This window comes from Mytilus edulis, chromosome 4 (genome assembly GCF_963676685.1).
Source record: "Mytilus edulis chromosome 4, xbMytEdul2.2, whole genome shotgun sequence".
Taxonomy (NCBI): domain Eukaryota; kingdom Metazoa; phylum Mollusca; class Bivalvia; order Mytilida; family Mytilidae; genus Mytilus; species Mytilus edulis.
The window spans coordinates 11,115,181-11,138,384 of NC_092347.1; the positions used below are offsets into that span (position 1 = coordinate 11,115,181).

Below are 23,204 nucleotides of genomic sequence, written 5' to 3' on the forward strand. Positions count from 1 at the left end.
TAATTAGTACTATCATTTTATATTTTTTTTTTATATTTTTACAAATAGTTTCTTTGAAAGCGATTTTGAAAAAGTAATTTATTAGATTTTGAACTCTAGAAATATTCTACAAATTTAACATGCAGTTTACGGTATTGTAAATATGTACATGTATGCTTTTAAAGTGTCTCATAAGTCAAATGTTTGGCTGGGCATTGATTGAATTTTAAAGATGTTACTTAATTTATATGTATATATGTAGTGTATCAATCGATGTGTGACACTCAAATAAAATATATATTTATTTATTTATTTATTATGCATTATTTGTGTTATTTTAGCCCTCACTATCGCTCGGGCAAAAATAATCCCGAATATAATACATACCCAATGTTAAAACTACAATAAAGTTTAGCTTGCATCAATTATTTCTTAAATAGAACTAAGCATGAAAACGGTGAATATGTCTTTTATTGCATTATGAATCTTTTAGGATTGGTATTAGCATTATTAGCAGCCACTAGTTTTGCAGTTGTATATGAGGTTCTTGCATTTTATATACAGCTCAGGGAATCTTTGATACAACAACGGAATGGCAAGTAAGTACACAATTATCTGTAATAACAGTTATCATGATTAAACATATTTTTTTTGGTGTCAAATTTAAACCACACCATACTTTTCCTATGAGTAAAATTCCATCTAAAAGTAACTGCAAAAATAATGTATTTTGAGAGATGTTTCTGGAATCATATAAGTGAAGTTTCTGGACCTATATCTCGTTTTGAGTCTGAATAAATGACTGACAAACATAAAATAACTCATAAAGTGATCTTTATTAATTTTGCTGAATTCTTTGTATTCTAGTCTTCGGTGGAAAGTTGTTACATTGGAGACAATACCAAGCAAAATTGATATTCATATTAACTCTTTTTATCATTCAGTTCGTCATCTGTCTTACTAGAATAACTTTAATTGCACAATAACTATATATATGAAAGAGTCATCGGGTTCAAAATGAAAACCTACACAGAAGTGTATTATTTATAATAAGTTTTACAATTGAAGGCCGAGTCAAGACATTAAGGTTGCACTTCATTCAATTTAGACAAGTCCATATGAACTCCCTTTTTCGGCTTAAACTGTGCCAATTTTGCTATGAAGTTTCGTAAAAAAATTATATCCTGACTTCAAAAGTTATATATATATATGAAATGATATTTTTTTTCAAAAGTAAAAACATAATTTTCAGTATATCGAACTCATTCACGCTTTTGATGAGTTGAAAGTTTTAATCCATATTTGAAAAGGATATGTTAAAACTGACTGTTTTTTTTCAAAGCGATTATGAACAGGTCAACAACATTACACTTCAGAACTAAATACTCGAAAATGCTTGTAAAACGCTTTTAGAAAGGTTTTGATAAGTTGATAAATGACATTCAAGCTATTCTATTATAATTTACTGTAAATACAAAATAAATTGAAGAAAGTCACTTATTATTTGTTATTGAGACATTTAAGTTGGCTATGATATATATGCACAGCCTTTCAATGTGACCTTGTATTTTAATGCTGTTCCTTCTTTATTTCCAGGTACACATTTAAGTCGTTTATAGGAACCCATTGTCTACTGTCAGTCGTCCGTATGCTGAAACTGTTTGTCGGGTACCTTTTAATGATGTGTATTATGTCTTACAACATATGGATGTTACTTTCAGCAACGCTTGGTGGGGGTATTGGTTATCTTTGTGCTAGGCCTATCATCAACACATGTTTCTTCAGAAACAGATACAGCTACAGTGTAACAGCAAATATTCGAACAGACCTTTTACCTATACGTCAAAAAGCAAGTGAGGATTACGTCCCCTTTGGTTTATACTTCAACACTTCCGACCCATGGAGCAGTGCATCAACCAGACCAAACAGTATCTATGAACCGGAAGTAACCATGTACGTCTCTGTGCTTTAAAAGATCGTGATGATGTAAAATATTTAACTGATGATAGATTTTGTGTTGTATTTGTTTCATGTTTGTGTTGTACTTGTTGCATGTTAGTGTTTAATTTACTTGTTGCATGTTCGTGTTTTAATGATCAGAAGTTATGTAGTGCTAATATGTATAATAAAACTTTTACTGCAGTTAAATGTGTCTGATTATGTCATTTCCTTAACTTTTTTCATTGGTATCTTCCATTGTATATCCATCTGAAATGAAATCTGCTAATTGTATCTGTTTTTTACCACCTGTTTCTTATTTCCTGACTATTTCCGGAATAATTTGAACAGTAATTACTGCACCGACTGATCTACTCTACGATCATTATCAGAAATTTATCAGAAAGGATATGTCTCGTAAAAGCCCACAATAAGTAATGATTTATACATGACCTGAATGTAATTCATCCTTATTAGTAAACGCGGTATAATATTAATGGCAATAGCACATTATATTGAACTATAAAAAGAGTTTTACTTGTTAACTCAATTATACTAGGTACAATACCTCGTCAAGTCATCTGGGTACTTTTTAGCAAACTATACAAATCAAGGCTGATCTGATTCTACTAAGTTAGTCTAAAACATATTCTAAAGGTCACATTACCTTTAAATGAGACAACATGGTGTTAGTGTTAACTATTTATGAAATGATATTTAAAAGCTTTAGTTTACAAAAGGTATAAGACCATTATGCTTCTTCATACCTTGTTTTGCAGATGTCTTATGTTACCATCTGTTATCTCCCTTGTTTTGCAGATGTCTTATGTTACCATCTGTTATCTCCCTTGTTTTGCAGATGTCTTATGTTACTAAGTTCCCATCTGTTATCTCCCTTGTTTTGCAGATGTCTTATGTTACCCATCTGTTATCTCTCCATTGTCCTTGACCATAGTTTTATGATTAATTTGTTTAATAAACGATTGAAAGATTTTAAGAACTTGCACAGAATGGTCTGAATGTAAACGTCACATAGGTATAGTTTTAAATAATTTTGTCGTTCAAAGTATGAAAGAATATAGTCAACTGTTCTTTTAGACATACCCTTCTGCAGATTGTAATTTAGAAGTTTACCTTTCCTTCTTGCCGCTTGTCTATTTTTTTTGTAATTATTTTATTTTTGATGATGAAACATGTGAAATTACATACTACAGTATTCGATATGCCGCTTGTCTATTGGCTTATTGTGTATTTTTTCTATAAATGAGCAACGTCATTGCGTATTAAAGAAACCTGAAATGGCATATAGACAAAGCATAAGCAAATATGAAAGACCAGAATACAAAAATTATAATAGAACAATAACGCAATAGCAGAATATTTAAGTACAGAGCTACGTCATATGTATCAAAATAACACAAAAAGTCACACGGACAAAGCAAAAATGAAAGATAATACAAACAACAGAATGACGGGATGCATAAGTACAGAACCACGTCAAAAGGATTTGCCAAAAAAACAGACCAAACAGTAAAAGTAATGTTAATAAAGACAGAAAAAAGAACACTATCATACGTATTAAGATGATAAACAACGACAGTATGCAGAATCTATACTTCAAGACCATCGTGTATTTTTTGTGAAGTTGATACGGAATATTTATCAACAAGGTCTTGGTACCTTCCGATGAACTTTTTTAAAAAGGGACGAGACGTTCTTTAACATACCCTTGGTTCATCAATTTTCTGCTCGGGAACTGGTGACGTTTAACACACTAAGAGTAGGAACAGAAAGCTCTTGAATACCGAATAAATTGGAAAATGTGTATCCAATATGCAGGTGAAGTTCGTATATTGCTTTTAAAGTGGGGAAAATTGATAATTTCAAAATTAAAATTGTCTCGTTCTAATACTGAAATGACCGTGTATGTCAAATTCGAGGTATAAGTCTAAAAATGAGGCGGATGAAGTCGTGTCTGTTGTTTCTTCAATTAATTGTTCTAGGGGATAATTATATTAATGGAATCAGAAAAGTGAGGATTGATAATGGAAAGAACATCATCAATATATCTGAAAGTGAAGTTAAATAACCTGGCTTCTTTTATTTTTCTTGTTTTTGACAAGTGTCTGAAGGAACTCCGATTCTTATGAAAATAAGAAGAGATCGACAAGGAGAGGCGCACAGTTCGTTCCCATAGGAATGCCGACAATTTGTTGAAAAAGTCTACCTCCAAATTCAACAAATATGTTGTCGATAAGAAACTCCAGCAAACGGATCATTTGTTTCTCTGTGTAGCATGTTTTACCCTTTTGTTCACTATTAACATACTGTGCCGTATGGTATATCAGAGTAATAAATTAATAGCGTATGCTCCCATTCTTTGTTGACAGACATTGTGGATTATTTCTTTTAGGCGATGTTTTAATTTTTAAAGATGTACATGTTGTACAAGTAGGATAAATCCGACATGACCTCATTTTCATAGTTCATCGGTTAATATCAATTTTTTGTGGCTATGTCTGGATCATAGATGCTTTAAACAATTATATGTCATCTATATCGAATGTATTGAGTTTTTGTGAGGCGAACCTTCAGTCTTCAAAGTTCAAATGACGAGGTGTCATGCAATATACTAATGTGTATGATACATGTTTTACTCTAAGACTATTTTACATCTGACCAATGTGACTTGAAAAATAACAATAAAAAATTAAGCTCATGTGATGCTAATTATAAAAATTGTTGAAAAGAGGGCTTCTGAGAGCTCGACCAAAATGATCCCTACCAGCTTTGTTTTTATAATATAGAGTATAAATACAAGTTTCTGTGTTTGGTTAATGAAAAAAAATTGCTGAACAATTACAACAGAGACATGAATTACTTTGAATGTGCTGTACGCTAGCACCAATTACATCACAAAACCATGACAGTGCCATTAACATTATTTAAGAATAAACGCTCTTAAAACTTTGTGTTGCGTATGTACTGAATGGGTACATTCGCGACAGTATGCACTCTGTTATAACATAATGTCTTAAGAGCTAGTCCACGCGTGACTGTTTTATAATTGCAAGAGACAACTACATGAATACATGAGAGTGCATCAGAGTGCATGTATCACGAAGATAAATTATGGACAATTAAAAGTAAAACATACGACATTCATCATTAATCAAGACCTATAGACTTTACATACATGTACTAACACCTTTAGGGAAATAACCTTTGGAGATAATAAAACCGCTAAGTTTTTTACTATAATCTGAATTTCGTTACATGTAGGTTGCATAATAACAGTTCATAGGAGAACCGATGGCATTACAAATGTACCAGTATTCCCAATAAAGACACATCCAAGTTACATTTAAACGGATATTTTTGTGCAGAATGTTGATAACGGCCTGATTTATAACAGCAACAACTAAAAAAAACCGAACACAGACATAAACCAACGAAAACCACTATACTACAGACTTCTAGCTTGAAAGCATATGAAGAATAAGGCAGGGTTAAGAAATATGTTTGAGCGTTCAACACTATTTTTAACCCGAGACAGTGGTGTAACAGCACAACACGAAAACGTTATCAACAAACTATAGAAATCAAACGCCATTGGTTGAACTAAAAAAAAAGGTAATAGACACAAAGCATCGAAGTAAGAGTACTCGCAGTTACTGATCAAAGCATACAGTAAGTTTAAACCTTAATGAAAAATTCAAATGTAAAACAATGTATATGAAAATAAACATAAAAAACTGATACAAGTTATTTTTGCATAGAAAAGCGATCCTGACAGGTATGTTTTTTTCTTCAAAATTTAGAAATAAAGGCAACAGTAGTATACCGCTGTTCAAAAGTCATAAATCGATTGAGAGAAAACTAATCCGGGCAACAAACTAAAACCGAAAAAGAATCATTTTTTTGGCGATAGTTCGTGATGCATTTGAATACTTTCAAAGCTGGAAAATAAGCTGACCTATAGAGTTTAATTTTTGTGCCAATTGGGCTTTTGTGGAGAGTTGTCTTATTGACAATCATACCACATCTTTTTTTTTTGGATATAAACAAACTTTATAATATATAACATTTGATAGTTATCAAATAGACCAAAATGTATTTAAAATATCATCTGCATGTTAATTACTTCAGTATAAAGCTTTTATGAAGAAAGTATTGTCTATTTTTATAAAGAAGAGTTATTTTTATAAACGTATGTATCATACAATTCAACATACACCTAGATTGCTGCTTAATATCAAATCCGTATCTATATAGGTTACAATGTACCAAATAAAATTACATGGGCGCAGCCATTTTATGAATAGAACATGACATAGAGATAAAAATATATGGCTCTCTGTGATTGGTTGTTATATCATTTATGTATATTTTTTCTGGAAAGCATAATGAATAAAGTTTTATGCAAGAACATATGTGTCCTTAAATGTATAGGATGAAGGGTAGGATTTTTTTTTTAATGTTGATCAAAATTACGGAAAATTTAATGCAAAATCGTAAGGTATCGTAAAAAAACCCAAAATACATCAAGAAAAGCCATGGGACCATATATATTCAAGTGCGGTAAAATCACAAATAGATATCGAGCTTCAATATTTTTTCCATAATTAGTTTATTAAAAACGCCATTTAAGAAAATAATTGCTAAAAATAGCATTGCCGGTAATGGGGCCCCCATTTAGTACTTTATATTCTATAACATACCAGAGAGCTATTTTACATACTTTAGGAATGAGGTAAAGTGCTATCACAACTAAGCTATTTTGTCGATGTGACTGGTTGTTTAACGGAATGCCTTTTAGTTTCCCTAAATTTAACTTTAGAATGAATTTTCCACCGAACCCTTATAAGTATTACATTAAGTAACCTCTTTCTCAGTAAAAAACATTTTTCACTGTACAGTGAAAATGCTGTAAATACGTGTGTGCATATATTTTAGTTCCAAATATGAATATTTGTGTCGTCAAGCGTTCAAATTCGTTCCTTCCAGAATTATAGATGTGTTTAAGATCAATTTTATTATCCAATAGTCCAACTTTAATCCGTATCTTAGAAATTAATATTTAAACGATTTGAATAAAGTGAAACCCAATGTCCACGGCTTCCCTCTTTATCTTCGCACAATTACTATCATTGTTTTTATAGAACAATGCAAGTTTCATGTTCGGAACCATATTGAAGTATGTTGATTTAACTAATGTCCTGCAATTATTTTATCACAATCGTTGTAATCTACAAATATGTTTAAAAAGTTTGTATGATATACATGTATGCTATTTATAAATTATACATGTTTGCATCAATCCTACACTAATCTAGATTTTAGGCGGTATTTTTCATATGATGAATAAAATATTGTTATATAGGTCCACCATCATTAGGGATTGTCCTACAAATGTATATATTTAAAAAAAAAAAGTTTATTGTTCCTTTACCTTGGTCGATGTCAGAATATCTGATAAATATCTGTGCCTTTTATAAACAATCATCGGTGTTTTTGTGAATACTTCGTTGCACACCTCATTATCTCGTATGAGATGCCAATGTTTCAGAAGGTGTTTCCGTAATTTGCTTATGCAAGGATTAAATCTAGTAGCCTTTACAGGAGGGACATGAAAATGCCTACCAAGAGATAGTTCTAGTTATAACTACCATAGTATTCGTTTACATTGTAACTCAAACTACTCCAGTGAGTTATACAAAGGAACGATTGGAATTATCACAAGTTCTTGGGTCATCGTCATGCCATTAGTTGACCTCTTTATGTGAACTATGAATTTGTGGTTTGGGCTATGTTAGAAATAAACGTGAACATAAAATAAGACTGACTTGGTGCCTCGATAGAACACGAGTCTCCTGTCATCATGGTCATGAGCGAAGTTATAAACGCTGTGCAATTCCATAATCAGTATGACGTTATATAAATTATTTATATAAAATCCTTTCTCATAAATGATATTTTGCACAATATGCTTATTTGTAAATGAAATCAATTTGCGTGTAGAAATTAAAATAACCAAAGATGAAATATTCTATCTACAATTTTTAAACTCTTATATTGATAACATGGCAGTTAAAAGATTATTTTTAATACAATCAGACATATTTATGACTTCAAACACAAAAATTACACCAGTCTAGATGAAACATTATCTTTTTCCTTTTCTGATTGAAGGGAGTAACTGTTGACTCTTCATTTAAAAACAAAATCATAAAAAGTATACAAGTTTATACCTCAAGCTTTGAATTAATAATCATTACATTTAGACATATCATTCCAAGACCAATACAAAAACAGTGTCAAAAACTTTTCTTTATTTATAAAAACCTGTCACAAACCCGATGTTTCTTGATTATGTATTTAACACAGGGATTGCCTTGTGCAATTACTAAGTGCAAAATGTGTTGTTTTGTATTCGACATAGCAATAAATCTTTCGTTATAAATCCATGTAAAATTGAATGAACTAGCTAGAAGGATTTGTGATAATAGCCACTGAAGTTTTATTTAATTCAAAGCTCGAATATTGACAGACAGGAAATTCCAAAGGCTATATTGAACATTCATTAAGAATATTGCTGTTATGTTTTAGAATTTTTTGTTTGGTTCAACGTATTTAAATAAATTTTGAATGAAACTGTTGAAAAAAGTTCGTCTAAAATTATATGCATTTTTTTTATTTTTTTTTTTATTAAAGTCGACATAGAACTGCGACATTCACAATATGAAAATAACCTATATTAGAAAAAAAAAACCTCAAAATTAATTCAGTCACTCATTGGAAATTATCTGAATTTTTTAAATAGATATAAGAAAGCCTGTTTTGTTCTATGATTGGTAATGTCCTATTTTATTTTTATTTTTTAATTTCTTATTTTTTTTATCATTTGATTATATTTTATTGTTGAAAGTATTTATTTGACTATAACATTTTTTTAAATGATTATATGGCCAGCGGTACAAGAATAGGACCAGAGTCAATCCAACAGACATACCTTAGGAAACACCTGCATGTACCAGTATTTGCTATTTGCCAGGAATGACAGAGATGATGTCGGATAGGTTCCTAATGTCGTAACTACAATCCCGTTACCTTTTCACCAATGTGACCTACTGATTAAAGATTATTACCGGTTTTTTTTTTAGCCATGGCGTTATCAGTTTATTTTCGATCTTTGAGTTTGAATGTCCCTCTCGTATCTTTCGCCCCCTTTCCAGCAAATTTCAAATACAGGTGCAATGAGGTAAAAGATAGTTACATAGAAAGGATGAAAAAAGAGATCGGACCAATAAGAAGGCGTCAAATATATCATCAATGTCAGATCAACATTCACGTGTGCAAATAGAACGTGACAAAACTGCAAACAATCCACGAGGTCGTCAGTAACAGAAAGATATGCCATATGCAAATGGATCATGGTCATCACTAAACAATTGATAGCAAGACACATAACAGTCATAAAACATTGCACTATGTTATGATTATAATGACTAGACAATTCAAATTCGTTTTGCTTTGGAAAAAAAAGAGTGCTCGGTTTAACCTTTACTTTCTGTTGACATCATACAGTGTATCAAATCGGAATAGAAAGTTGAAGATAAAAACAACTAAATTTGTGAATTCACAATATTAAAAGCTTTGATAGAGTTAAACATTCTTATAAGAAAGGTACATGTTTAGCTAATAAACATAGTATTTGTTATTATAAAGCCATGCCAATTCACAGTGGCCATCGGTAATGCCGGAAACACTGCAACATTGTAGATTTATCTTATTCATAAACTCCAAACAAATGTGAACTAAAATAGTAGTCAGATCTCTAGGAACTATATTAACCAGGGCATCATTTATGTTTATAAGAAAGCCAGTCACATTTTCAACCATTTAATGCGTACATTTCATTCCACCACAACAGTTGACCTGAATATTCGAGAAGACGATACTCTTTTGAAGAAAGAGAAATTATATCCTGCTTAAAGATATCCGCAGCTCTTACGACACAATAACTTACATTTATTGAAAACAAAATTATAGGAGAAAATCAACAATTTACAGAGTTTCCGGCAATGTTGTACGTGCTTAAATTATAAATCAAAATATATACGAGGTGAAAGATATAGAAACAAATCTAAGTTCTTAAAGGGAAAACAGTAGTATTATAGAAATGATATCTTGCATAGAGATATCCGCAGATCTTACGACAATTTTTTATTGGAGAAAATCAAAATATTTTAGAGTTTCTGGCATTATTGTTGTACGTGCTGAAAATTATAAATTAAAATATCTACGCTGTGCAACATATCAATGTCCTTAAAGAGAAAAAAAAGTAGTTTCACATTTTCCGGGATTTAGGTTATCCTAGTCAGATGAAGGAAGTAAATTTTGGAGCGATGTAGTAAGACGTAGAGGCACGATGGGAATATAACTTATTATTAATCTATGAATAACTGGAATTTTGAAACCAATAGAAATATTTTCTTGAGAATTATTCAAAAACACTTCCAATTTATTATAAATCTGGTGTAAAGTAGCGATGGGTATCGATAACATAAACAAGCTCCTGATGAAGTTGGTCATGACACTATGTGACTTCAATTTCTAAAATAGAATAATATATAATAACGATAGACGAATAGAACAGTCACATGAACCAGCTTAGATACATGTAACATTGCAATCATAGAAAAAGGTATTAAATATTATGATATGAATCATAAATAATAACCAACGGTAGTTATTATAATAGAATCATACATTATAAGGACTAACGGTAGAAAGAAGAACGTTTTACATTCGGAATTTGATAAACAATTGTTCATGCTATTTAGTCACAATGCAGGAGAGGGTATTGCTTGTTTGCATTACTACAAAAAGAAGACCAGTGCATTCCACAATTGGGATCCGAAATTAACAAAATTGACTGCATGATAAATTTGATACGAAAAAACAACTAATAATAGCCACTGATGTTTTATTTAATTCAAAGCTCGAATATTGACAGACAGGAAATTCCAAAGGCTATATTGAACATTCATTAAGAATATTGCTGTTATGTTTTAGAATTTTTTGTTTGGTTCAACGCATTTAAATAAATTTTGAATGAAACTATTGAAAAAAGTTCGTCTAAAATTATATGCATTTTTTTTTTTTTTTTTTTTATTAAAGTCGACATAGAACTGCGACATTCACAATATGAAAATAACCTATATTAGAAAAAAAAACTCTCAAAATTAATTCAGTCACTCATTGGAAATTATCTGAATTGTTTAAATAGATATAAGAAAGCCTGTTTTGTTCTATGATTGGTAATGTCCTATTTTATTTTTATTTTTTAATTTCTTATTTTTTTTATCATTTGATTAAATTTTATTGTTGAAAGTATTTATTTGACTATAACATTTTTTTAAATGATTATATGGCCAGCGGTACAAGAATAGGACCAGGGTCCACCCAACAGACATACCTTAGGAAACACCTGCATGTACCAGTATTTGCTATTTGCCAGGAATGACAGAGATGATGTCGGATAGGTTCCTAATGTCGTAACTACAATCCCGTTACCTTTTCACCAATGTGACCTACTGATTAAAGATTATTACCGGTTTTTTTTTTAGCCATGGCGTTATCAGTTTATTTTCGATCTTGAGTTTGAATGTCCCTCTCGTATCTTTCGCCCCCTTTCCAGCAAATTTCAAATACAGGTGCAATGAGGTAAAAGATAGTTTCATAGAAGGATAAAAAAAGAGATCGGACCAATAAGAAGGCGTCAAATATACCATCAATGTCAGAACAACATTCACATGTGCAAATAGAACGTGACAAAACTGCAAACAATCCACGAGGTCGTCAGTAACAGAAAGATATGCCATATGCAAATGGATCATGGTCATCACTAAACAATTGATAGCAAGACACATAACAGTCATAAAACATCATAAAACATTGCACTATGTTATGATTATAATGACTAGACAATTCAAATTCGTTTTGCTTTGGAAAAAAAAGAGTGCTCGGTTTAACCTTTAATTTCTGTTGACATCATACAGTGTATCAAATCGGAATAGAAAGTTGAAGATAAAAACAACTAAATTTGTGAATTCACAATATTAAAAGCTTTGATAGAGTTAAACATTCTTATAAGAAAGGTAAATGTTTAGCTAATAAACATAGTATCTGTTATTATAAAGCCATGCCAATTCACAGTGTCTATCGGTAATGCCGGAAACACTGCAACATTGTAGATTTATCTTATTCATAAACTCCAAACAAATGTGAACTAAAATAGTACAGTCAGATCTCTAGGAACTATATTAACCAGGGCATCATTTATGTTTATAAGAAAGCCAGTCACATTTTCAACCATTTAATGCGTACATTTCATTGCACCAGAATAGTTGACCTGAATATTCGAGAAGACGATACTCTTTTGAAGAAAGAGAAATTATATCCTGCTTAAAGATATCCGCAGCTCTTACGACACAATAACTTACATTTATTGAAAACAAAATTATAGGAGAAAATCAACAATTTACAGAGTTTCCGGCAATGTTGTACGTGCTTAAATTATAAATCAAAATATATACGAGGTGAAAGATATAGAAACAAATCAAAGTTCTTACAGGGAAAACAGTAGTATTAGAGAAATGATATCTTGCATAGAGATATCCGCAGATCTTACGACAATTTTTTATTGGAGAAAATCAAAATATTTTAAAGTTTCTGGCATTATTGTTGTACGTGCTGAAAATTATAAATTAAAATATCTACGCTGTGCAACATATCAATGTCCTTAAAGAGAAAAAAAGTAGTTTCACATTTTCCGCGATTTAGGTTATCCTAGTCAGATGAAGGAAGTAAATTTTGGAGCGATGAAGTAAGACGTAAGTGCACGAAGGCAATATAACTTATTATTAATCTATGAATAACTGGAATTTTGAAACCAATAGAAATATTTTCTTGAGAATTATTCGAAAACACTTCCAATTTTTTATAAATCTGGTGTAAAGTAGCGATGGGTATCGATAACATAAACAAGCTCCTGATGAAGTTGGTCATGACACTATGTGACTTCAATTTCTAAAATAGAATAATATATAATAACGATAGACGAATAGAACAGTCACATGAACCAAATTAGATACATGTAACATTGCAATCATAGAAAAAGGTATTACATATTATGATATGAATCATAAATAATAACCAACGGTAGTTATTATAATAGAATCATACAGTATAAGGACTAACGGTAGAAAGAAGAAAGTTTTACATTCGGAATTTGATAAACAATTGTTCATGCTATTTAGTCACAATGCAGGAGAGGGAATTGCTTGTTTGCATTAAATTTTCTTGGCCGTGGCCAGGGGAACTGAATATGAGTCTAGAGCAGAAAGTGTCGATCACTGTCGCCTATATATGTTCTTTGCTTACTGACATGCAATTGTTGTCTCTGGCGTTTGATATCAGTCTCATTCAAGGTCCAATGGATAATAGCGCCGTTAAAAGGTATAGAAGAAAATTCTGATTTATTCTAATAAAAAGCAGAAAAAAACAGAATTCTAATGTTTTCTTGTAGACATTGGAGTATCCAGCTTTGCTTTCGGAGATTTCAAGATTGTTCTACATTTCTTGTAGGATTAAGGGTCTTGTTAATAAAACCTATTGAATTTGAATGTACTGATTTTATTTTTCATTATTTTATTTATACAGATTGCACTTTACAAGTTGGAAATTAAAAAAATTATACTGAAATGCAAAGATACGATTAAGACAAAATTTTGAAGTACAACTTTATTTTGTTTTAAGAAATAATAAAAGCTATGAATTATTATTTGGATTTAAGCATTGAGTATGGCCCGAATTTGTCACATTTGGATGAAGATAACATCGCTGATATATTATTGACCTGGAAGACAGTTTTTCAACCTAATTGAATCGATATTGTATTGACCTTCGATTAATGTCATGAACTAGAGATGTGTTACGCATGTAGAAGTCACGTTAAGACATCAAAAGGATGAAAATGTCAGCAATGGAAGTGCACAAGGTTCAACCGCTACTGATTCAATCTGCTAACAAAATCATTCTTATATAAGTAAAAACAACGATTAAAGTATTTGTAAACCTATAATTTGAAATCCAACAAACCAAGAACAAAATCATATGCTCACTATCTTTTTATGTTTATGTTTATATCGGAGGTCATATCGATTGCTGGAGTAGAGTCTAGACAATAATATTCTCGGAATACTTAAACATATTGAGTCCATGCATTCTTAATTGTTTATTTTAGACATTCTTTTTTTTAAATTCCATGTCAAAAAAGAAAAACTACCAAAACTCAAACAAATAACTTCCTGAACTAACTGACATTTCTCGGTTTTAGACATGTTAGTATTTTCACAAAAATATTGTCTGCTTATTGACAGGAAATATCAAATAAATCAAAAGCACTTTGTTTCTCTGAAAATGTAAATCATGGTATTTCGCCGACTGTTTTTTTCCCGATCATATTTCGGACCCCCAAATTCTAAGAAGGCGTGCCTTATTAATCACGCACGATTAACTTTTAGTAAATTGAACCTCAACATTAAGACTTACACCGGGCTAATAAGTTCGAGGTACAATAAGTAAACAAAATATATTCTTTGCAAAATGAGATCGTCCCAAGCATCGTAGATAATTATTTTGCCTTGAATAACAATAAAAAATATAAACTAAAACCGGGGGAAACACGTAAACTATAAGAGGAGAGTGCACGAAATACGAAATACACATTCAGATCATCATACTAATGATAAAAGCAATAATATATGCACAACACGGGTTTATTTCGAAATGTAAAAAAAACCACCAGCGAAAGTTTAATAGCAGATGCTCAATTCACTAGCAAATTAACTAAACAGTGTTATATTACCAGAAGCTACGATGATCTGAATTGTAAATCAACAAATGTCGTCTACAGTATACAGTGTAAACTCAACGGATTTGTTCATGTTGGTTAAACAAAAATTAAAAAAAGGCAAAATAAACGAATATGCGGTGATAGATAAGACATCAACAACAATGAAACCAACACTGTTTACAAGCATTTTAGCCAGTCTGTCATTTAATCCTATATGCAAGTTTGTATCATCGAAAAAATATACAACATGATTAACAATCTCCATCTTGAAACACATAAACAAAAAGAAGACCAGTGGATTCGACAATTGGGAATCCGAAATTAACAAAATTGACTGCATGATAAATTTGATACGAAAAAACAACCAAATCTTATATAACTTTCTTATATTTTAAAACACCTGCCTTTAGTTTTTAAAGTTAAATTTATTCAGTTTGATTGTCGTCATCTTGAGTTAAAGTATGAAAAGAAAACGTTTGATCAATTTGAGTTTTGATCGTTTAAACAGAATTCATGTGGGCAGACATTATGAGTAAAAACATAAGTGTATAAAACATTGGATTTTTTATGTAAGGAAAACATTTTCTGAGTATCATGCAGAACATTTGTGTATCATTACAGAATATGTTGATAGTAATTCAGTTGTCAATACTGTTACGTCTAAAATGTTTAGTAAATATGTCGAACAGTGGCAATGCAATTTACAGTCAGATAAAGCTTTATCTGGTAAAGGTGGCAACAAACTTCGTACATATAATCTATTTAAGAACAGTTTTGACACGGAAACTTATTGTAAAATTCCAATGCTATTTTCGCAAAGGAGTTCTTTTGCCAAATTTCGATGTGGTGTAGCACCACTAAGAATAGAAACGGGGAGATTTGAAAAAAATAATTTGAAAAGATCGAGTCTGTGATAATTGTATGAATATTTTAGAAGATGAAGCCCATCTTATTTTATCGTGTCCATTATATGACGATTTTAGGAAAAAAATATTTGATGAAGCAACACATTTTAATATTGATTTTATTTCTTTTAATTATAAACAGAAATAAGTGTTTTTATTTACAGATAATAATATGATTCGTAGCTGTGCCAAACCCTGTTATCTTATTTTAAATAGACGTAGAAATGTTTTATACTGTAGATAATGTTCTTGTCAATATGTTTTATAAGAGATAAAATTTAATGTTATAGTCTCTTGCAATTCTGTACAGAACTGCCCTCTTTCTATATCTATATATTTTTACATTTAATGTAATGTTGTATTATATATTATTGAGAGATGAGACTTAAATAAAATATTGAATTGAATTGAATTGAATTGAATAGACAAAAAGAAGACAAGTGGATTCGGCAATGGGGAATCCGAAATTTACAAAATTGACTGCATGATAAATTTGATACGAAAAAACACCCAAATCTTCTATAACTTTCTTATATTTTAAAACACCTGCCTTTAGTGTTTTTAGAGTTAAATTTATCAGTTTGATTGTCGTCATGAGTAAAAGTATGAAAAGTAAACGTTAATTGTGAAAGTTTGATTTTCTTTTTAAGGAATGACTGTTATATTTTTTCTGTTTTTGAAGAAACAACATAAAAAATTTGGTGCAAACTGAATAACGCGCGTAGCGAGTTATTTAACACTGTGCACCAATTTTTTTATGTTATTTCGAATAGACAGAAAAAATATTACAGTCATTTCTTATAATTTAATTTTAAATTCCATTTAAACCGTAGAAAACCATGAAAAAACGTTGATGTCAGACGTCATGGTCACATGACTAAATTATGTCTATCGGCTGATAACAAAATAACGTCAGCCAATCAGAAGAAGCGTTACAGGTAAAAGGTAAATTTAAATGAAAAATGGGAAAATCTTCAAAATTGGCCACTTTCGAACAGTCGTAGAAGATAAGGAAGTGCACTTTTTTTCTTCTTCACCAAAAATGTTATACGGTCACGGGTGATGTAAACCTAAAACAAATCGGGTTTGCACAAAAATGTTTAAATCTAGATTTGATTGCCTCCTCAGAGATGTACATCCTTTATATGATAGATTTGCTTACTGAAAATTTAATTAGATGATTAAATTTGTACTTTTGCTACTTGAAAGTCATTCCATTTATATACGTTTATCGAAGGTTTTTGCCTGTAGTTTTTATTAATCACAGTTTATGGTCAAACTCAGTAAATATTCGTTTAATTGATCAATTTGATAAAACTTATCGTACCCTAGATGATATTATTGCTTCAAATAATCAAGAATTCTATAATTATACTGTAGAAATGTACCACAGGGAACTAACGTTATATAAATTTAAAATCAACAGTTGTTATTGTCCTTTTCAAGATTTAGTTAATTCAGTTTCAAACGGAAACCTCTATGAATATTCTTATTTGATGTTCCTATTGTTCGTTCTACGAAGTATATATTTTCCAACTCATTAGTTATGCTCTTGTCTGAATTCAATGAACGGTATCTGTGTATGACTAATAAATAATTAAGTCAGGGGTTTCATTACCCCAAATCAGCAAAACCTTTACTAAATTCCGTCATAGATAAATAGATTTGATTTTCAAACTTGACTGTACTGTAAAGGCAATAGGCGAATAACTGTGCACAAAAATAGAAATCTTAAGACCGGGCAACACGAACCACATCAAAAACTTGGGTATTTTCAGGTGGTCCGGAAGAGTAAGCATAGTATTATTATAAAAGATGCGAATTCACATTAAGGTAAGGTTTGCATGAAACCTGGAATTTTTTCTTAGTGATATTATACCAATATGATACATCATTTTGTTCAGGGAGGAGTATCCAATCATTTAATGAAAAAAAATCGAACATCGCCCGTCCCGTTTTTTCAGGTGAAAAGCTCAAAATTCCGATTTTTGACGATTTTTAGGGAAAATTGTATTTGAATTCTTCTGAAATAATAATGTATGCGAGTGACTATAAAAAAATAAAACTAAATAAAACATGTATAAATAATTGTGGTCCATTCATTTATAATAAATTTTAATTAAAAATATCATAAAAAAGTTCCTAAAAACAAGAATTTTTAATTTTTGGGTGAAAAAAAAAACGTTGCCATGGCAACAAAAAGCCAAAAATATCCCTTTTCCGGGTCCACCGTTTTTGTAAAAAACTGTGAACTTAAGGAATTAACTATTTGCATTATAGTGAGCTAATAAAATTGGTATGTCTCCGAACTCGTTTTTACGGAAATGGCCGTTATATGTGTTCATCTTGTAATTTCTGTAAAAACACAAAAATATTTTTTTTGTTGATCTGCAAAGAAGAAAGTCATCTTAAATAGCATCTTTTTAAAAAGAATCATTTTGTCTTGTAACACTTTGGGATTGACCATAATCAATGAGAGAAAACAGTGATTTACTTAGGGATGACATCAAAAGATGAATGTAGGATAAACAAATTAATTCAAATAGTTTGGGGGTGGGGGATAAAAGTTTTGTTAATTTGACATCGATTTTACATATATCCATATCGGTTAATCAATTTTCCCAAATTAAGTTAAGAGGGGGACGGGGAGGGTCAGTGAACAAACTATGTGAATTAAGTTTTTTTTTATCCAACATTAAACTTTTGAATTGTCCCTTAACTTTTATGCCCACAACTATCAGTCGGAAAGGGAGGTGTTTAACTTTGGTCATACTTGTGTATTAATACATGTACAAGACTCTGATTTTGAAGGAAACACTTATATTCTTTCAGTGCTTCAAACTGTAATATTTTAAATCTTAGAAAAGCATTCAAATTGCCATTAAAAGTCATGAAAATTGCTTTATTGCCCCATGTTTGGTAAATTGTTTGTATGCAGCAATTGGATGAAAAGACATCAGTTTTGACTATAGTAAAGTAATTTACAGCAGCCGTGTTTATTTCATTCATTTAAATCTAGACATCAACAAATGTTATTCAAATATGATCAAATATTTATGACTAAGCAGGGTAAAGCCTTGCAGGAGAAGATAGATTACTGGTATGATTTGTCCAATTGTTACACATGATGTTTAGATTTAGGGTCTTTGACCAAACAAACAAACTACATGCTCCTATACATGATGAAAGACGAAACAGACGATGGCATCGGAATACAAATGACCAGCCGTATATGTATTGTTGATATTTAAAATAAGAAATGCAGTTATGTAGACCTATAATATGAAAATCTTCCACATACTTTCAAAAAATTAAAATCAGTTCAATGAAGTTTACAGGAGTAACGTAACTGTAGTTGAGGAATCCCACCGTCAATTGGCGATTTGATGTTCGCAAATGCAGTTTTACTGTCCATGCGTAGGGGAGACAGTAAAACGGAAATTTGCGACCGTCAAATCAAAATTGATTGTGGCTACTCTTCGACCACAGTAATGTTATTCCGAATAAAATGCATTACAAAAAGAAATAATACGTTAGAGTTTGGAATAAATGCGTAATGTGTCCCTGGGACACTGACGATGCCCCCTCTTACAAAAACATGAAACATTATAAAGCATTACGTATAAATTTTATAACATTTGGTAAAAGCAAACTAAAGTTGGAGAACATAAACGAAAATTTCAGAAAACGACCTCATAAAAATACCCCGAGCGTCATGATCTCTTGTAAACGGAGAAAGACTAGAAACTAACAATTTCCCGGATTTTATAGTGAGGCCTGTGTAGAGACACATATTACCATCCTTTTTTTAAGATAAATTGATTCAAAGTTTACTGATATGCATAGAAGTTTGTTTGATTAGAGGTTGTAAAATGTCCAGTGGCAAATACTTCAGGCATGTTCAGGATGACACAATACAATAGTTGTGTCTTAATGCATCCATTAAAAATTACTATTAGAACACTCCGTCAGTTGTAAAAGCGATGATAATAAAATAAAATATATTTCAAATGATGTAAACGTGTGCGTATTTGCGGACAAACCTTGCAAACTATACATTTGAAAAGACCAAGTTCAACATTCTGTCATTCTTAAAAATTATGCAATAAAAATATCTGAGAATATATATGCATCCTCTATAAGTAAAACACATGGCGCATTATATAAATTTTTAAACTAAATTGACTAAAAGTTAGTGTCACAAAAATGTGCCGTTTTTCTTTCAATCCTGCGTTTCTATAATTTGTATTTATACTCTAAAAAGTCGGAAACGGCGTGCATCAGACTTACAAATTCAATTAAAGAGACAGCTTAACAGTCAGTGAAAAAGCTACCGGAGTTCTTGAAGCAGAATAAACAACACTTCTATCTTGCGAAAGGACAAGACGGGGACAAGCCATAAAAACACAAGATATTAGATCGAAATCTATTGAAATGAGTTTCCCAAGCATTAGTTTTTTTAGGTTTTACGGCGGGAGACAAGAGAAAGGGGACAGGAGAATGGAGAAAGGTATCCAGTGTCCGACCCCTCATAAATCTAGAACTGTAAAAGTGACATCAAAATTCAAATCTATTCTGTGTTTTTGTGGCAAAAAGCATTGTGCATAAGTTTTATATCAGTTGGTTGAGGAAAACTAAAGTTAGAGAATGGAAACCAATTTTGTAAAAACGGACGTACACTATGATACGTACATTCGGATCTACGTACAAACAGACAAGGATATAACTCAATGCCCCCTTTGCTACGGCGGGGGCATAAAAATGTACATTTATGAAATAAAATAAAACTCCGCGAAACTTCATGAATGGTTTTTGCACAAAGACGTTATGACTAAACGTGACGTCATATAAATGAAAACTAACAAACTGAAGGTCATGACGTTACTTGTACGATTCAAATTTTGATAAAATTACATCAAAACGGCGATTTTGAGGTAGGTGTTGTTTTATTTTCGATAATATTGTAGTTATCGAACATTGGTTAATCAAAGCAATTCAAAATGGCGGGTCCCTCCTTTTTTCAATTATTTGAATTCGAGTTATCTCCCTGTGTACGCAAACCTTACCTTAAGGAAACATTAGTATATCGCTGTTTAACAGTAATAAATCGAAAAAAACGAACACAAATGTTGTTTATAAAACACGTAAATTAGAACACAACCAATGTTAAGTAATTGATTCTCCGAAAACAAGCCATTTATTGTACAATATAGGATATCATTTAACGCCGTCGGAAGATCTTTGAATACTGTTTTTATCGGTCGATTTTCATTGATTAGCATAATTATATATATATTGCTACACGTTTTTGAAACCTTAAGCTCATATATGTTCTGCCGATATTCTGTACTTATTTTTGGCATTTGAAGAGTTTAGGAGTACATTATTTATCTAATAGTTGTTATTTACTTTCAACTTAATTTCAGTAACTGCAATTTCTCTCGTTTTTTATAGTAAGATTTGTGATTCGTGTCAATATGAGGAGTCGAGCCATGTTTAATAAATTTTTATATTTTATAGTTTGTTTTTATGCGGTGCTGTTAAAGCTTATGGAAGGGTTGTGTGCTGACATGCATGTTTAACCCCACCACATTCTACATGTGCCTGTTCCTAGTCAGTAGCCTGTTAGTCAGTGATTGTGGTTGTTTCATCTGTCTAATTTGTTGAATAAATGTCGAATAGACAACAGACCACATTTCATCTTATTTATATTGTGTTGTCGATAGAAAATTACTGTTTATATAGAAATATACATTATCTTACCTCTTATACGTTTCTAGGAATGTGATTAGTTAAAAGAGTCCACGTGAAGACCGTGTATATTTGATATTAGGTTAGTAGGGAGGCGGGGCTTATTTCATATACGGTTAGTAAAATATAATGGAGTTACGTCCCTTTATATTCCATATTAGGTAGTAGGGAGGCAGGATTTATTTCATAAACGGTTAGTGGTGTTACGTCCCTTTATAAAAACAAAACGGAACTGAGAAAAAATCTTGGAAGATTTCAATAGACGAAGAAATTGATGATTAAGATTGAAATAAATTCATAAAACACATTTCAACCCAACAAGTTGTGATCGTAGGCTATTCTTGTAGGATCAATGGAAGTAGTTTCTTAATGCTAACAGTATTGAAGACTGGCTTGCTCATTTTGATAGATCACAAGTCTAATTTTTACACGTTAAGATAGTCGGTATGATAAATTCGTCACATAGTGTGCTAGTGACGTAATACGGTATATATGGGATCAGTAAATTCCAAATGGGGATTCGAGCTTTTACTTTTTCGGAATTTACTGACCCCATATATACCGTATTAAGCCACTAGCACACTATGTAACTAATAATTCAATGCAAAATGAAAATGTCATAACTTTACTCCAATCTTCATTGCAAATTTAATACTAAATATTAGAGCTAAAAAAACTCGAGGCTGTGAGTGTTAGCATGAACGATGTGTAATACTTTAATTTCCATAAACCCCTTTCTTTCTTTTTTTTTTGTGTTGAATATTTGCATAAAGTATATCTTCTGGAAATTATATTGATACGATTAAAATTACCGATATAACGATGAGCTACTCTTTTAAATTTCGTAGTTTTCTTGTTGTATGACTACGGGCAAGTACTGCATAAATGTATTAGGAATAGAACAAATTAGACAATTTTAGGTTAGCCTTTAGGAAGGATCTTAAAAGTTGATCAACAGTGTTGCTATTAGTGGGATGACAATTTTAAATATAACAACATAAAAATCAAATTAACACACAGAATAAAAGTACTATGTATTTCAATATAACCTAAGCATACTTGCGTTTGATTTTACATAGACTTGGAGAAGAAGACAAACATTTTTTTCTTGATTTGATTAGCAATGAAGCACTTTGTGTAACTGCATGGTGTGCACTTGATATGTGTATGTTTGTGTTTTATAAAACTCTTCAACCGATCAATGCATAAGAAGTAAAAATAGAAAGATATAACACAAACCTTATTTTCACCATTATCGATACCATAAATTCAATGTTAGAAAGACACATTATATATCCTTGTGATTTTAGTGTATTATTTAACAAAGAACAGATATACCTTCAATGCTTCAGAAAGTATGAAGTAAAAATAATTAACATTTACGTAGCTGTGAAGACCACATATATGTGACCTTTTTATCCCCGTTTGTTCTATATAGAGATATCTCCTATTTAGATACCTGATTACAATTGAAAACCGTTTGTCGACCTGTAGAAGCCATCTATACTTGTTCTGTCGTTGTGTTGATGTTTCGTCGATACCTACAACACATCTCTGTTTATTTTACGAGATAGTGAAATTATAATTAAACACTCATAATTTTGTTTTTGACTTAAAGACACTCTCTGTAAGTAATTACGTTAGGTGAGTTGAAAACTTGAGCCTTTGTAAACGGTCCTGAAAATCAAAATATCGTAGCTCATGAAATG

The 23,204-nt window shown here is 31.1% G+C and overlaps 1 protein-coding gene across 1 annotated transcript in view; it reads left to right on the forward strand.

Moving 5' to 3' along the window:
• The first annotated feature begins 571 nt into the window (after nucleotides 1–571).
• LOC139518667 (cyclic AMP-inducible protein BP74-like) overlaps nucleotides 572–23,204 on the forward strand; it is a 47,064-nt gene continuing 24,431 nt past the window's right edge. Inside the window, exons 1-2 of the mRNA XM_071310141.1 lie at nucleotides 572–578; nucleotides 1,701–1,932. Coding sequence (XP_071166242.1) covers nucleotides 572–578; nucleotides 1,701–1,932 — 239 coding nt within the window. The remainder of the gene's footprint in view (nucleotides 579–1,700; nucleotides 1,933–23,204) is intronic.